This window comes from Phoca vitulina, unplaced genomic scaffold (genome assembly GCF_004348235.1).
Source record: "Phoca vitulina isolate PV1807 unplaced genomic scaffold, GSC_HSeal_1.0 scaffold3, whole genome shotgun sequence".
Taxonomy (NCBI): Eukaryota; Metazoa; Chordata; class Mammalia; order Carnivora; family Phocidae; genus Phoca; species Phoca vitulina.
The window spans coordinates 28,736,366-28,752,483 of NW_022589706.1; the positions used below are offsets into that span (position 1 = coordinate 28,736,366).

General features: G+C 39.5%; 1 protein-coding gene across 1 annotated transcript in view; it reads left to right on the top strand.

Moving 5' to 3' along the window:
- The first annotated feature begins 481 nt into the window (after nucleotides 1-481).
- Nucleotides 482-16,118, top strand: part of NSUN7 (NOP2/Sun RNA methyltransferase family member 7) — a 62,275-nt gene continuing 46,638 nt past the window's right edge. Inside the window, exons 1-4 of the mRNA XM_032400236.1 lie at nucleotides 482-818; nucleotides 1,102-1,505; nucleotides 8,110-8,168; nucleotides 8,548-8,678. Of these exons, the coding sequence (XP_032256127.1) occupies nucleotides 1,193-1,505; nucleotides 8,110-8,168; nucleotides 8,548-8,678 (503 nt within the window). The 5' untranslated portion in view covers nucleotides 482-818; nucleotides 1,102-1,192. The remainder of the gene's footprint in view (nucleotides 819-1,101; nucleotides 1,506-8,109; nucleotides 8,169-8,547; nucleotides 8,679-16,118) is intronic.

Sequence of the window (16,118 nt, forward strand, 5' to 3'; positions counted from 1 at the left end):
CTTAAGTTGGCAAAGACCTTTACCCAACTTGCCCTGTAGGAATCTGTCTAATGTGATAGCCACTGTTCTAAAGAGTATGGAAATAAAGTAGGCTCGTCTCCACCCCCCCCCCTTTTTTTCAGTAGCTCTCTACATCCATCCGTTGTAACATTTCCTGCGCCCCTGCTACACGCGCCAGGGCGGCTGCTGTCAGCGACACAAAATTCTTGCTTTCCAGGAGACCGCCCGGGACGGGTCGGAAAAGAGGCGGCCACGTGTGGTTCTGGGGAGGTCGACGACCCTCGGGACCGAGCGGTCCCACGTGCAAGGGGTCTTCGGCTTCAAGGAGGGGCTGGCACAGGCGTCACGGCACTCGGAAGGAAGGGCAGCTAGCCCGGGGGAGAGGCGGCGCCGGCCGAATCCCGCGGGAACAGCCCTCGAGCGGCGTCCGGCCCGCTCCCGGTTGCCACGGAGACCCGGGTCCCGGCCGGCCGAGCGCGAGAGGCCGACCCTTGCGGGGCCTGAGCCGCGGGTCCACCGGCGCCGCGCTCCACCCCGCTCCGCCGCCGCGTCCGCCTAGGGCCGCTGTGCGTGACCCGGAGAAGCCAGAAGGCGCGCCCTGCTTTCGGGAACCGCCGCGAAGCGAGCGCCGGAGGTCGCGACTCCCCCTGCCGCAAACCAGGCCGGTGGGAGAGGCTGCATTGGAACCAAACTGCCGCCGCCCCGCCGTCCCCGGGCTCCCGAGGCCACTGCTCAGACACCAGCCTCCGGTGCCCCAAGTGCGGCGGCGGCTGCCGCGTCTCCGTCCCCGAAGCCCCGGGAAACATCCGCCCTCCGGGGTAAGGGGGCGCCCGTGGGGCCACAGACGCGGCTCGTGGGGGGGCCCTGCCCCCAAACGAGCCTCGGGAAAGGTCGCTTGGGAGCCAAGTCCCAACCGCCTCCCCACCCCCTTCCCTTTCTGAGTGTGTGGACGTTTGGTTGGGTCTTGGCCGGCCCCAAGTACGGGGCGCTCGGATCCGCCAGGAGATGCCACCTCTTAGTCTTTAACGCCACAACGAAGTGGGCCACCAAGCGGGTCCCGCATAAATAGTGATTTACCGAGATAACCTTTTCTTTTCACAGAGACGATGCTTACGGTACAAGGAAAACCATTTCCTGGAACATCTGAGTGGTGATTCAGCCTTGAGTTACCGACCACAGTCAAAGGGCAAACATGCTTCATGCCACAAGTGAACTAGAGTTTTCGAACGAAAAAAATACGGAGGTTATCTCCCAACTCGCTTCCCTGGCGCCATCAGGTGACGCATCACCCAGCGAAAAAAATTCACCTGGTTTACCCGAAAAAACGGGCTATCCGGACTCCGTTTACGTTATGGCCGCAAACATTTTTCAGGGCATTCGAATCGAAAAGTCACCAGAGCAAGTCTTAATAAAGTATGGGAATGAACCCTTGCGGTCCTTGCCCGAGTCTGAGGATGAAGCCCTTCAGCGGTCGTCCTATGAGCTGGCTTTCAGTGCCCTGAAGTGTGAGTAGTACCAGCCTTAAAGATCAGCACTAAAAGAAAATAAGGAGAGAATTTGGGGAGTGCAATCCCACCCCCCCACGCCCCCGCCCCCGCCGCCCCTTCCTGCGCACCAGGTTTTGTTTTTACGCATAAGCCTATCTTTGGTCAGTGGCAAATGTCAAGGAATCAGGAGAGTTCCAGTAAACTAAGTTCTTTCAGGCCAGAACTGTTTTTTTCACGGCAGATCTGCCTAGGCCTAGCTCCCTGCCTGGCCGTAGATAGATGTAATGCACAGTCATGAAATTGAAGGAAACGATTCCACTCACAGGAAGAATTAAGAATCCACTGAAGTATCCCAAGTACAGGTTCCCTCTCCTTGGGTTATCTCTTTGCATTTTCTGTGTTGACATCTTGTATATCCGTGTATGAACTTTCACAAATATAAAAACCAGTAAGAGGGTAGGGGAGAGGAACAGAGATGGAATAAGAAAAAAAGGTGTAATATATTCAAAATGAATATCAAAATTAAATCAACGCCAATTAAGGTGATCCCATTCGTAACCAGTAGCCTTAATTTTAGGAGCTCATAAATTTATTCCTCCAAACTTCTGTAGAATGCCCCTTTCTAATTTGCCTCCAGGGTTTAAGATGCAATGTTTTAGACTCCCTCAGTGGTGGTTAACTTTATCAGCTTCTGAGTATGGAGCTAACTCTGGGACAGAACCAGATACTGTGAGAGCAAGCAGTCAAAGGGTCTGGAGGTGTTTGTTTTTGTACTAGCTATGAACTTTATTGGTTTGTAAACTGACTGAATATAGTTCCAAAAAAGAAGTTCCAGAAATACTTAAGAGTATTAGCCACATGGCTGAAATGATGAGCATGTGCCCTTCCTAAAGAGACAACTTGAAAGGGCACAGTAATTTTCATGTATTTCCTTAGTAATAGTACTTCCTGGGCCTTCTACATCCTTGCACATAGGCAGTTAACAATTGCTCAGTTGAACTAAAATGATCCATTAATTACTTAGACGTGAATATATATATATATTGGTAGTTTGCAGACATGATGCAGCTCAACTCTGAAGCCAGGAATTTGTCAACATAGAGAAAAATTTGATGTTAAGAGGCAACTTCTTGGGGCACCTGGGTGGCTCAGTTGTTAAGCATCTGCCTTCAGCTCAGGTCATGATCCCAGAGTCCTGGGATCAAGCCCCCATCGGGCTCCCTGCTCTGCGGGAAGCCTGCTTCTCCCTCTCCCACTCCCCCTGCTTGTGTTCCCTCTCTCACTGTGTCTCTCTCTGTCAAATAAATAAAATTAAAAAAAGAAAAAAAAGAGGCAACTTCTCTTTAGTTTTCATTTGTTTTCTCCTGCTTGAGGTTTTTTTTTTACTTTTTAAATCTGTCTTAACCATTTTTCTTTTCCAGTGTAATGTTTCAGATTGTTTCATCCATTCCTTCCACCTGCTTTAATGTTTAAAATTAGTTTTAAAGACCAAGTAGTTTTAAAGACAAGCTGTTGCACTTTAAATAATGAGCCAAATGAACATTTTTACGTTTTCTCCTTGCAACAATGAAAGGCAGACTGGGCATCTATGTTAATTAGTTGGTATTTAACGTTAATGCCAAAATTCTATTATAGACTGTTTTCCTAATGGAATAGTGAATCCTACCTTTAGAAATCAATACTAAAAACCTGAAATTATTCTATATAAGATTAACACATTAATTAGATGCTCATGCTATAGTGATATGTGTACTAGATTATCTTTTTCTTTCTCTCGATCTTTATTTCCGTTTTATGAAAGGGCCTTGTGACTATTTGATATTTTTTAATGACCCAGAAAATCCTATTCTGATAAAGTATTGTCATAGGACTTTACAAACCTGCTTTTGCTTGAAATGTTCATTTTTAAAATTCTAATTCTAATATGAGTTCAAATACTAAAATGTCTTTCATTGTTTACTTGGTACAAATATTATATTCTTATAATAATAATAATAATATCTTGCTTAACTTATCTGAATAATTTCTGAATGTTCAAATAGAATAAAACCAGAATTTCTAAATGCATTAAGTTTCTAAGATAATTAAGAGCCTGATATTTTGCTTTAAAATGTGGAATGCCCTGTGCATTTCACTTTTATCTTCTCTATTATCAGTGTTCTACCAATACTTTCACATGATATTTTATAAACTCATATTTGGCTTATACAGTATAGGTTCAGGGAATCACAGTTCAGAAAATAAAATTCTGGATTTTTTTCTCTGGTTTTATAGGAGCAATAATGCTGAAAAGGTTAATGTACAAACTAAAGAGAGCTTGGGTAATGGTCCCTTTTATTGGTGAATTTGTGAATAGGTAATTAGATCATATTACCTTTTTTTTTCTGTGGAAGTACAAGAAGAAAAAAAATGACAGAGAAAAGTCCTTAATTATATAAATGTTAAGTATATTCCTTTGGTTGTGTTGTTTTTCAGTTTTATTGTTTGCTCTTTGTTGATGTCTTTTGTGTATAAGCTCTTTCAAAGCACAGAGTGTATTTATCTGATTAACCTTTTAAAGGTTTAAAGGGTTCAGTATGTTTTTTTAAGGTGAAGACAACCACTACTCCTGTTTTACTAAATAGCCCCAAAGTCAATTTTTCTGTTAAAGAAGGTAATGAAGAGTAGCCTATTCCTTTTAAGTTTATTTCTATCAAAGAAGTAGAGTACTAGCAGCCAATTTGTTGTTGTTGTTTTTTTTCAAAGAATCTCTGGATGTTTCAAGGAATTCTAAATATTAAAAAAGAAGAAAATCTGGAAAATGATTTCTTAAGAAATAAAAAAAAGAAATAAACTAATGAACCACAAATAAAGAAAAAAGAACACTTGAAGAAAAAGATTTCCCTGAAATTGTTGCTCTTATTCCTGGCTTAATTCTTTCTCCAGCCTCTCTAGGTTTATATAGTAGTTGGTGAACTTTGCAGTCCCAGGAACTGACTGTGGCATTAACCTGCTCATTTCAGAATCTTTTAAACCTGTCAGTGAAAAACCTAGGAAATGCTTAATGTATGGTTTGATTATGGCTTGGGAATTAGTAATTATAGATGGGGTGCCCAAGACCACCCTCAGGGTCAGTGATTCACTGGAAAGACTCACAGAACTCAGCAAAGCTATGATACTCATGGTTATAGTTTATTACAGTGGAAGGTTATTTAAAATCAACACCAGAAAAAGGTGCATAGGACAGAGTCCAGGAGGGACCTGGTACAAGTTTCCTATTGTCTTTTTCCAATGGAGTCCATGGGCACTGCTTAATTCTCTTAGCAACAATGTATGACAACACAAATGAAGTATTGTAGTTTGTAGAAGATAGTGTGGAAGTATAGCGAAGCTCACCCAAGCCCTGCTGCCCAGGGTGTTTATTGGGATCAGTCATGTAGATAGGAGTCCTCTTGTGGCTGACCTTACTCAATCTCTAGGCCACACTGATACTGTGTTGCCCAGTACCCACGTAAACAAGGACACTTTTATCAGGCAAGATATTCCGAAGGCTTATAGAGCTTATCTCCTAGGAGCTGGAAGGGCCTACTCTTTCCTACTCTTTCCTCGGAATGTTCAGGGTTTGGCCACCCAGGCCTGCTGAGTTAATTTTTTTTTTAAGGTTTTTATTTTATTTATTTATTTATTTATTTATTTGAGAGAGAGCAAGCAAGCATGCGCGTGCCTGTGCATGAATGGGGGGAGGGGCAGAGGGAGACTAGCAGACGCCCCGACCAGCATGGAGCCGGACCCAGGGCTAGGGCTAGGGCTGGGTCATGAGATCAGGACCTGAGGGGAAATCAAGAGTCTTGAAGTCTTAACAGTCTGAGCCCCCCAGGTGCCCCGCCTGCTGAGTTAATTCTTGATTGCATAGTGATTCATTAGGAAAATGATCTAGATCAATAACCTCATAAGCTCTGGTTTCATGTAAGAGGTTAAAGCAATTTTCTTGAATGACAATAATAATACCGTGTATTTGCATAGCTCTTTGTAATTCAAAAAACAGTTCATACATTTGATATACCAGTCCTTTGAGATGCAAGATTCTCATTTTGCAGATGAAAAATTGAAGGAAGCTCAAGAAGAGATTAAATGATGTGTCTAAGGAACTAGCAGGAAGAAGGTTGAAAAGAGGAAGTATTTCATCTGGTTGAAAAGGGTGATAGAATAGCAACCCCATCCCTAAATCCTAGTTTTTTATGGTTCCATGTTACTTTAATTGTATAATGATTTTGTATTTGGTGATGCTAGCTTCCTTTCCCTGTTGTTTACATCTTTCAAATATTCTTTCAGAATGTTACTGGATAGTCTTACTAGTTTTGCCAAAAAATACTTAAATTTTGTTTCCCTCCTTCCACACACACACAAACTGCATCTATCTGATTTGACATTCTTGAAGTGAAGATTCTAGAGATCCCTCACATGAAGGAAACTCTATGAAAACATAATAAAAATAAAGAGGGAGAACCTAGAGGAGAGTCAAAAGAAGGAACATCTTCCACCTTTCTTCCAGAATGGGAGGGATGACAAGATGGGCTATGTGAATTTTAGGGGTCCAATAAATAGTACTCCTCCTTTACACTTGATTTTGGAACCACTGAGAGAGTAAAAAAAAGGTGTTTGGGGACATGGCCTTAGATCTCCAGGCAAGTGGCTTGCAAATACTTTACTACTGAATTAGAGACTTCTCATCTAAGCCATGACTCAGCTGAAGTGTAGACCTCTCTACTGCCCGTCCTGCAGACACAAGCAGAGGGAAGACCCTTCCATGGTGAAAACCTGAGGAGTGGGGATTAAGAGTTCTCTTCAACAGACTGAAGAGAACAGGCGTTAGTTAGTGGGGAAAAGGAAATAAGAATTCAAGATATTGTGCCAAACTAGGTAGGATAGGCAAGGTTTACAATCTTCAAGTAAATCCTGACAACTCAAATTAGTCATTGGCAATGTGTTTCATTTTAGCCACTCCGGTTTGTTATTAAGAGGAAGATGAAGAAAGGCAGCATAATGTTGTGGTAAAGAACATGCAGTTTGGTGCCAGACTGTCTGGGTTTGAATCCCTGATTTGTGTGACTACAAACATCTTACTTAACCGCTCTTTCCCTCGTTTCCTAATCTATAAAATAGGGTTAATAATGATACCTAATTCACAGGGTTGTTATGAGGGTTCAAGGAATATATGGAAAGCACTTAGAACAAGGTGTAGCACATAGTAAGCACCAACTAAAGTATACAGTGACTATTAATGTTGATATTACTATGGGAGAATGTTACATACAGTGTAGATACGCAGAAGTAATGCATTCCGCATGGTATCAAAGGCAGCCCAGAGATGCTATCAGTTTAGACCAGAGCCCCCGAAGGAAAAATGCAATGTTGGCAAAAGCATCGTTTTTTCATTCTGCCTCTCCTATTTCTTAGGAGTTAAGCGTCTCCATTGCTCAAAATTCTGTGACCTGTGCAGATCTGCTTCCTTTAAACTCCTTCATTCTTTTTCGTATGATGACTATATTTTCTGTGATAAAAATTGGGACCCATGCTGAAAACCTATGAAGTAGATAGGAATTGGTTTGCAAGTACTGAGGTTGTAAAACTAAAGCTTATTTTCCTTATAAGTGAAATGGGGATATTGCCTTGTATAATGCAGCCATAATTGGTGGCTCAAATACGGATCATGATTTCCAAAGGGATTTCCTGTGGAAACTGGAGTCTGTGCTCCCATTAGTCACTTCTTTTTAGTTTTCCCATCTCCCAAATAAAAACAAATGCAGTGTGTGCTGTGCATTTAGTAGGTTGAATGAATTGAAGCTAGCTAGCTTAGCTTTTTGCCCAACTGATTAAAACATTTGTTACATGGTGTGTATATAGTTTAAGTAGTTGTAACTGCACCCTGTGGAGTTTTTTCAATGTGTCCACTTGTTTCCACCTAGTACCTTTGCAATTCTCTCTCTGCCCGGAATGCTCTCTCCTCTCAGATCTTGCCATGTCTAACTCCTTGTCATTTGGGTCTTAGATTAAATGTTATTAATGTCTTCACTACTGAGTCCTACCAAATATTTCAGTAAGAAATAATACTGATCTACCACAAACTCTTTGAAAGAACATAGGAAGAGGGAACACTTCCCACTTACTTTACAAAGCCAGCGTAACCCTGATCCCAACATTGGCAAGGCTATTACAAGAAAAGAAAATGACAGACCAATATTCTTCATGAGCATAAACATAGGACAAAACTCCTAAATAAAATATTAGCAAATTGAATCCAGCAATACATAAAAATGATAAGACATTTAAATTAGATCCTCTTTAGTGTTTTTCAAAGGACATAAATTAAAGGTTAGAATTCCTTTATTGTTACTTTAGCTATTCAGATAATGCTCCTTTGACTAGGATTTCATGTGGAACCTGGGTCCTAAGGGTCCAGGATTCATAAAGATGACAAGTATTCATCATGTAATTATAATTTGAGTCTTTGTCAAGAATTGAGGTATATTTTAGATAGGAAAGTAAAAGTATTTGGTGGTATTGTCTAAAGTGTATTTTGATTCCAAAGTTTTCATTTTCAGCTTTGGTATTTTCAGTAACAGACATTTTCCTTGTCTTGCAGTTCAAGATATTTTGGAAACTATGTTAATAGACAGCTATATCTTCCCAAGTACCACAATAGTAAGTAGACAACTTTTATATAATTAGCTATCTCATGATTGTTATTTAGAAAGTACTAAAAAAGCTTTTAGATTTAAATCAAAACTAGTTTGCTTAATGCTGAGACCTCTTCAAAACACATCCTGAACTCTTTCCTACTTCTAATACTGCCTAGTCCTTTCTTTGTGATGAACATAGCAAAAATTGTCTCTTTTACAACATTTATATTTTTACTGGATTTTCTTTTTTCAATTTGGAAGTCCTTCTCTATCTCCCAATACAACCAGACTATGTAAAAATAGTCATATTTCTGCTCTCTTATGAAAAAATAATGGAATGGAGAATACTGCTATTAGATATTGTTTGTGTACTTTCCTTTATGTGTGTTTCCCCTTGGTAGCCAGATCATTTGAGCAGTCTTATTATTGTGATGCTGTATGATTTCCAAGATAGAAAATTTCAAGCTCGTCTCTTTTCTGATAATGAAGAGCCCATAGCAGAAGTTCAAGAAGTAGAGAACCTTCTTAACAGGTAATTGTTAAAGTGCAAAGGATATTTTATATGAAATAATTATTGGTAAAATTGTATACCATATGATGTGTAGATAAGTGTCAAAAATTTATAGAGGAAAAACATAAAAGTTCATGTTTCTTGAGTTCCTTTACAAACAGTCTTGAACAAGTTAAATATTCTGTTTAAAATCAAGTTGTTTTTGAAAGCTTGAATTGTAAGATCCAGCTTGTAAATATGTGAAAAATCATGAAAAATTCCTAATAAAGTTTTAGCACACACATAAATACAACTTCATTTGAAACAGCTATTATTTATTTACTTAGCTCTGTTTATAGCTCTTTAAAAAAAAATCTAACATGTATCAAATGAGAAAATTCCAACAGGAGATAAGAACCCACTACTTTGCCAAATTAAAAACAAACAAACAAACTTCTACGTAGTTAAGAACAAACTAACAAGTTTTAAACTTGTTTTCTTTTTAGCTTAAATCTTGGCAGAAACTTACTATGGGGATAATAATAGTACTTACCTAAAAAGGTGGTTGGGAAAATTAATTAAACTAATGCACGTGAAATGCTTAGCTTAGAACCACACACATAATAAATGGTCAATAAATGTTAAGTACTACTGTTAGGGCTTTTGTTATCATGTTGTTGAACCTTAATGGAAAGCAGAATATAGCAATAACAACAGTCTTGTAGGAAGATTTTTCCCTAGTGAATAATCTGAAACAGTTATCAGTATGGTATCTGATTTTATATTGTTATGGGAAATTCAAGCAGTTTCACTTAAATTATGAGGCCAGAGGACTAAGATAATGGAGTAATAATAATAACTTACAGTTATGGAGCACTTAATATGTGTCAATCACTGTTGTAAGGAGCTCTTTAGTAACAACCCTCTGAGGAGGATACTGTTAGCAACCTGTATTTTAACACATGGAAAAACTGAGGTGCACACAGGTTACAGGAACCTCCCTAAGGCTACAGATTCAAGAAGGGAGGGGCCAGAATTCAAATTCAGGAAGGCTGACTCCATCCAGAGTCCTTCCACTTAGGATAGTGGGGTTGGGCGGAAGTACTCTGCAAGATTAAAGTTAAGACATAGTCATATCTCCTGTCAGATGTAGCCATAAGAAATTGTAAGTTGGAGATGAGCAAAAGCAATCAGAGGTATCTACTCTCTGTGTTAGATAAGTAAGGATGTCACCCCATTTACTGTGTGGGTTTCTGGGCCACCACCTCACTGCCCATCCCACTACTGGGCAAACTGCCTTACAGGACAGGCATCCAAATACATCAGAAAAAAATTGGTGGAGCAATATGCTATGGGACAGGCTTAGAGTTTCAGCTTTGCTGAGCTTCCCTCAGTTTCTGTTTGACTTAGTCAGGACTCAAGAGACATTGATGCAAGTCCCAGCTTAGTCTCAGTGAGCCTAATGAGAACTGAGGTTAGCCTGAGTCAGCCAGGAAAGCCACTGGGCTCTAACCAAATAAGAAAGACCAGACTATGCTTTCATCATCAGTAGATTTTTAGTTGAATGCTAGCAAGACAGTGAATAGGACAAGCAAGGACCATGGCTCAGGAGGCCAAAGGAGCCAGAAGATATTACTGTCTAAGGATTCCTGATTCCCCAGATTTTTCCCTTTCCCCAAATACCATGCTACCTCCTGCCTTAACACATATTGGTTACATTCTTGTCAGTGCCAAGAGTTTTTCCCCTTACAGAAACCAATAAAGGTTTATATAATGCAAATCTTATTCCCAAATTAATCAGTTAACCAATCAGTTAACCAATATGTACTATACTCAATTCATAATATGCTATAGGAGAAATGTATTTTATTTTATTTATTTTTAAAGACTTTATTTATTTGTGAGAGAGAGCATAAGCAGGGGGAGAAGCAGGCTGAGGGAGAAGCAGGCTCCCCGCTGAGCAAGGAGCCCAATGTGGGACTCGATCCCAGGACTCTGAGATCAAGATCCCAGCCGAAGGTAGACACTCAACCAACTGAGCCACCCAGGAGTCCCAGGAGAAATGAATTTTAATCAAGATGTGTTTTAATGTATTTAATCAAAATGTGTTTTAATCAAGAGTCTTAGCTTTCAAGTAATAGAGGCCATCTTCAGTTAGCTTGAGCAAAAATGGAAAGTGTTCTTAAAAAGATACGGGGATGTCTCATGCAACTCAAAGACTCAGAAAGGGGATGAAGTCAGGAATTGGAAAGATGTTAGGACTTTGTTTATCTCTGCTTTTTAATCTTTTTATCTCAGCTTCTCTCTTAGTATCTGCTCCATTCTCTTTTTCTCTGCATATCTGCCTTCTCTGCTTCTCTAGTCTATATGGAAGAAGCCCTACTCTTGCATCCCAGTTCCTGAGCTTACATGTTACAGTTGTGTTTTAGTTTCTTCATTTAGACTAACTTATTTTATCATCTCCATACCCCAATTCTAAATTCTAGGTTACCCAGAAGTTTGATTGGCTCCATGGGGTTTGGGTGCATTCCTTTGGGCCAATCCGTCATAGCCAATAGAGTGGGATTCTGAGCTCAGACAGAATACTGACCTGTAGATCAACCTCTATAGATCTCCGGGGGCTTAGGGCTGGGTGCTGTTGTCCCCAGGGAAGTAGAATCTTTGTAAGCTTGAAGTATACCTTAGTATGTTTCTACTGAGAGGATAAAAACCAATTTTAAGAGGTGAGAGAAGTAGTTATTTAGCAAGAAACTGAATAAGAATGATTTCCTTCGTATGAAAATTCTGTTTGATCTTTGTTGTTGTTATCATCTCTATCAGAGATCCTTGTGTTTTATACTCTATGTACCAACTTGTGTCTTGTCCTTTTATTTGTTCATGGCTTTGGAGATACAATATAAGATGATACCTATTACCATTTTGGACATATGCAGGGTCCTTAAGAACTCATTCCTTGTATAAAAATCAATCATGTTTTTATTTTATTATTATTATTATTAAAGATTTTGTTTATTTATTTGACAGAGAGAAACACAGTGAGAGAGAGAACACAAGCAGGGGGAGTGGGAGAGGGAGAAGCAGGCTTCCTGCAGAGCAGGGAGCCCGATGCGGGGCTCGATCCCAGGACCCTGGGACCATGACCTGAGCTGAAGGCAGACGCTTAATGACTGAACCACCCAGGCACCACCTCAATCATGTTTTTAATACTATGTGCATGGGTTAAATAAAAAGATACCATAGCCATTTCCTCTCTCACTCCCCATGCCCTCACACTAGTCCAAAAATCAGTTTCTACCAAATAATTTGTTGGACTTTTGTGAGGCAGAATTGGAGAATGAGCAGTGAAAGACGGGGGGGGGGGGGGGGGGGGTGCGCCTGGGTGGCTCAGTAGGTTAAGCGTCTGCCTTCGGCTCAAGTCATGATCCCAGAGTCCTGGGATCGAGCCCCACATCGGGCTCCCTGCTCATCAGGGAGCCTGCTTCTCCCTCTGACCCTCTCCCCTGTCATGCTGTTTCTCTCTCTCTCAAATAAATAAATAAATGAATCTTAAAAAAAAAATAAAAGACTAGAGAGGGAGCAGGAGGGGAAAGAATTAGTAGTCCATCCTTCCAAACCACCCAAAACTATTGCTCCTGAAGTCTTCCACATTACATTACGGCACAAACATTAACCTGGACATCATCCTTGATACTTCTTGCCTCCCCTTTCCTGTGCCCATACCATACCTAATGCTGTAACTCCAACTGGAAAACATGCTTCATCTGTCTACTTTCCATTTCCACTACTACCTTCCAAATCCAAGCCACCAGCTTGCTACACTAGCTTCCTTATTGATCTCCCTGCCTATAACTCATACTTTCCCACAATCTATTCTACATGGCAGGTAGAGCAGTATTTTTAAAATGTAATTCTTTGGTCATAAGAGAGTGTCTTGAATTTGACTTATCCTCCTGCTGTAGCAACTAGAAAACTGGACAAAATATATGAGGCAAAGATTTGGGGCATTAGACAAGATACAGCACAGAAACTGGATCCCTGAGAGAATGAATACAAATGAGGTGAGCATTAGAATAGTCCTGGCTTTATGCCTAGCGGTACTTTCCAAATGCAGTACAGGAAGGGGCGGGGCAGCCCAAGAGGAAAACGGTAGTCTCACTAAGGAAACAGAGATCGGAATTTTGGAAGGCTGAATGATAATTTGTCTTTTCTTCTTTATTCTATTTAAGTGGTAAGGTAATTTATATTGAATGATTTTTAAATGTTAAAACCAATCAGGCACTTTGGGGATTCATTACATTTTTCAGATATGTCTCTTTTCTTGTCTCCCCCAATTCTCTCCATCCCTATAATGTTCCAGTTTCTCATTTGCCAAAATGGTCCCCAAATACTTATTCATGGGTTTTTATATCTCATATTCTTTCCACCTCTTCTTTGGAAACTCTTAGCCTATTTTGCTTAATTAGTGAATATTCTGAAACAGTTGTCAGTATGATGTCTGATTTTATATTTGTATGAGAAATTCAAGTAATTGATTGAAGATTATCTTTTGGCATTAAGAAAATATTCAATTTAGGCGTGCCTGGGTAGCTCAGTTGGTTGGGTGTCCGACTCTTGGGTTCTGCTGGGGTTGTAATCTTGGCATAGTGGGATGGAGCCCCATGTTGGGCTCTGCGCTCAGCACGGAGTCTGCTTGGGATTCTCTCCCTCTCCCTCTGCCACTCCCTTCGCTCACATATATGCACGCCCCCTCTCTCTAAAATAAATAAATAAAATCTTAAAAAAAGAAAATATTCAATTTATGTTTAAAGAACCACATATACACAATATACAAAAATAAATTTGAAATGGATTAAAGACTTGAGTGTTAAGACTGGAAACCATAGAACTCCTAGGAAAAAACATAGGCAGTAAGTCTTTGGCATCAGCAATATTTGTTTGCATGAGTCTCCTCAGGCAAGGGCAACAAAAGCTAAAATAAATAAACAAAAGCTAAAAAAAAAAAAAGCTTTTACACAGAGAAAGAAATCATCAACAAAACAAAAAGACAACCTACTGAATGGGAGAAGATATTTGCATATCATACATGCAGTAAAGGGTTAATGTCCAAAATATATAAAGAACTTACACAACTTAATATAAAAAAACACAACCAATTAAAAAAAGGGGAAAGGACTTGAATAGACATTTTTCCAAAGAAGGCATATAGATGGTCAGTAGGCACATGAAAAGATGTTCAACATCACTACTTATCAGGGAAATGTAATTCAAAACCATAATGAGATACCTGTCAGATTGGCTATTACCAAAAAGACAAAAAATAACAAGTGTTGGCAAGGATGTAGAGAAGTGGAGAAAAGCAAATCCTTGTACGCTGTTGGTGGGAATATAAATTAGTGCAGCCACTATGGAAAACAGTATGGAGGGTCCTCAAAAAGTAAAAATAGAACTACTATATGATCCAGCAATTTCACTGCTGGATGTTTATCCAATGAAAATGAAAACACCAATTTGAAGAGGTATATGCACCCCTATGTTCACGGCAGCATTACTTACAATAGCCACGATGTGGAAGCAATAGATAAATGGATGAAGATGGGATATATATAAATACACATAGATATGTGTGGGATACATATAGATAGATACACATAAAACTCAGCCATAAAAAAGAATGAAATCTTGCCATTTGCAACTACGTGAATGGACCTAGAGTGTGTTATGCTAAGTGAAATAAGTCAAAGAAAGACAAATAGCTTTCACTTATATGTGGAATCTAAAAAACAAAACAAATGAACAAACAAAACAGAAATAGATTCATAGATACAGGAAACAAACTGTTGGTTACCAGAGCGTGGAGGGTTGGGGTGAGCAAATGGGTGAAGGGGGTTAAGAAGTACAAACTTCTAGTTATAAGATAAATAAGTCATGGGATATAATATACAATATAGGGAATATAGTCAATAATATTCTAATTCTAATCACCATTCGGTGATGGATGAACTAGACTTAACGTGGGGATCATTTCATAATGTCTAAAAATATTGACTCACTATGATATATACCTGTAGTTTCACTCATAGGATATTATAGGTCAATTATACATCAATTAAAAAATAAGAAAATCAACTGAAGGAAAATGGTGTATTAGAATTCAATTCTGGCAACTGACACAGTACCCCAACTCAAATAAGATTAGGCAAAAGAAAGAATTTATTATAAGGTATTTTATGGAAGATTGAACATCAAGATGGCAGGAAGGGCAGTGATGTGGCTATGCTTCCACTAACTAAATCCTATGACTTAAATATCATCAGGATTCTCTGACTCTAGTCTCTGCTTCTCTGTGTGCTTTGACTTCCTTCTTTTCTTTCTTTGTTCCCAGAATGGGAAACTTGGTTGCTGACAACTCAGGAGCTTTACATCTTACAGCACCAACACTAGAAAGACTGGCTTGATTCTCTCTTCCTACATCCAAAAATTGCTTGACCCTGCCTTGAGTCAAGTGCCCACCCTCTACCAATCAGCTGTGGCCAAGGAGACTGAGTCACTCAGGGACCCGTTCCAAGAAAATTCTATGAATGGAGGGAGGAGAGGAACATTTTTCGGGAGAGAGGGATTTCTATTCCCAGAAGGGAAGCAGTGCTTAGAATGCAAACCCTAGGTTTCTACTATAAATGGAAACATTGGTATGCTAAATGTGTCGACCAAGAGCAAGAACTTCCCATTAACTAGGTACAATCATAACCCTGCCATGATCAGCTGGTAGTCAGAATAACATTCCCTGACTTAAGGAAAGCAACACAAAAACATATAGGAAATATGCCTTTTTTTCACATGTGTGGTTGTGACGGAGCCACGATATTCTTAAAATATAGGTTTCTCTTTGTTATTTTATTCTTAGCAAATTGCATTTCTCCACTACATGATGAACCATCACTGACTTATCCAAAATAACCCACATGGTTCCTTATGAAAATAAGAGAATAAAACCTATTATAAGCAAGTGATTTGGATATTTTCTTTTGTATTTATGTATTACCCAATTACATTGAAACATATTTCTGTTTACCTTCTATCCACTTTTTTTCTCAATTATGTTTTTCCAATGCTCTATAGGAATAAATATGAAAATCTTATTCCTTTTTTTCTGTAAAAGAACTGCAACTCCTTTATTATATTTAGAAATCCAATAAACTTCTAATTACATAGAATAATTAATGGAAACATTGGGAATAATTCTTTTTGCCATTATTTATAGATATAAAGTTTCCTGGGACACATTATATAGACATAATTTTATATTGTATATTAGTTTATTTCATTTGAGGCCCAGGATATTGGTACCCTCCTTTAGAGGCAGCATTCACTTTGCTACTGGAAGGTCACAGCTAGACCTGGGGCACTAACAAACCCAGGTGACGTAGTCTAATCTGGGACTGAAGTGATTGGAAGCTGTGCTTCAGTCCTCATGAAGGCCAGCAA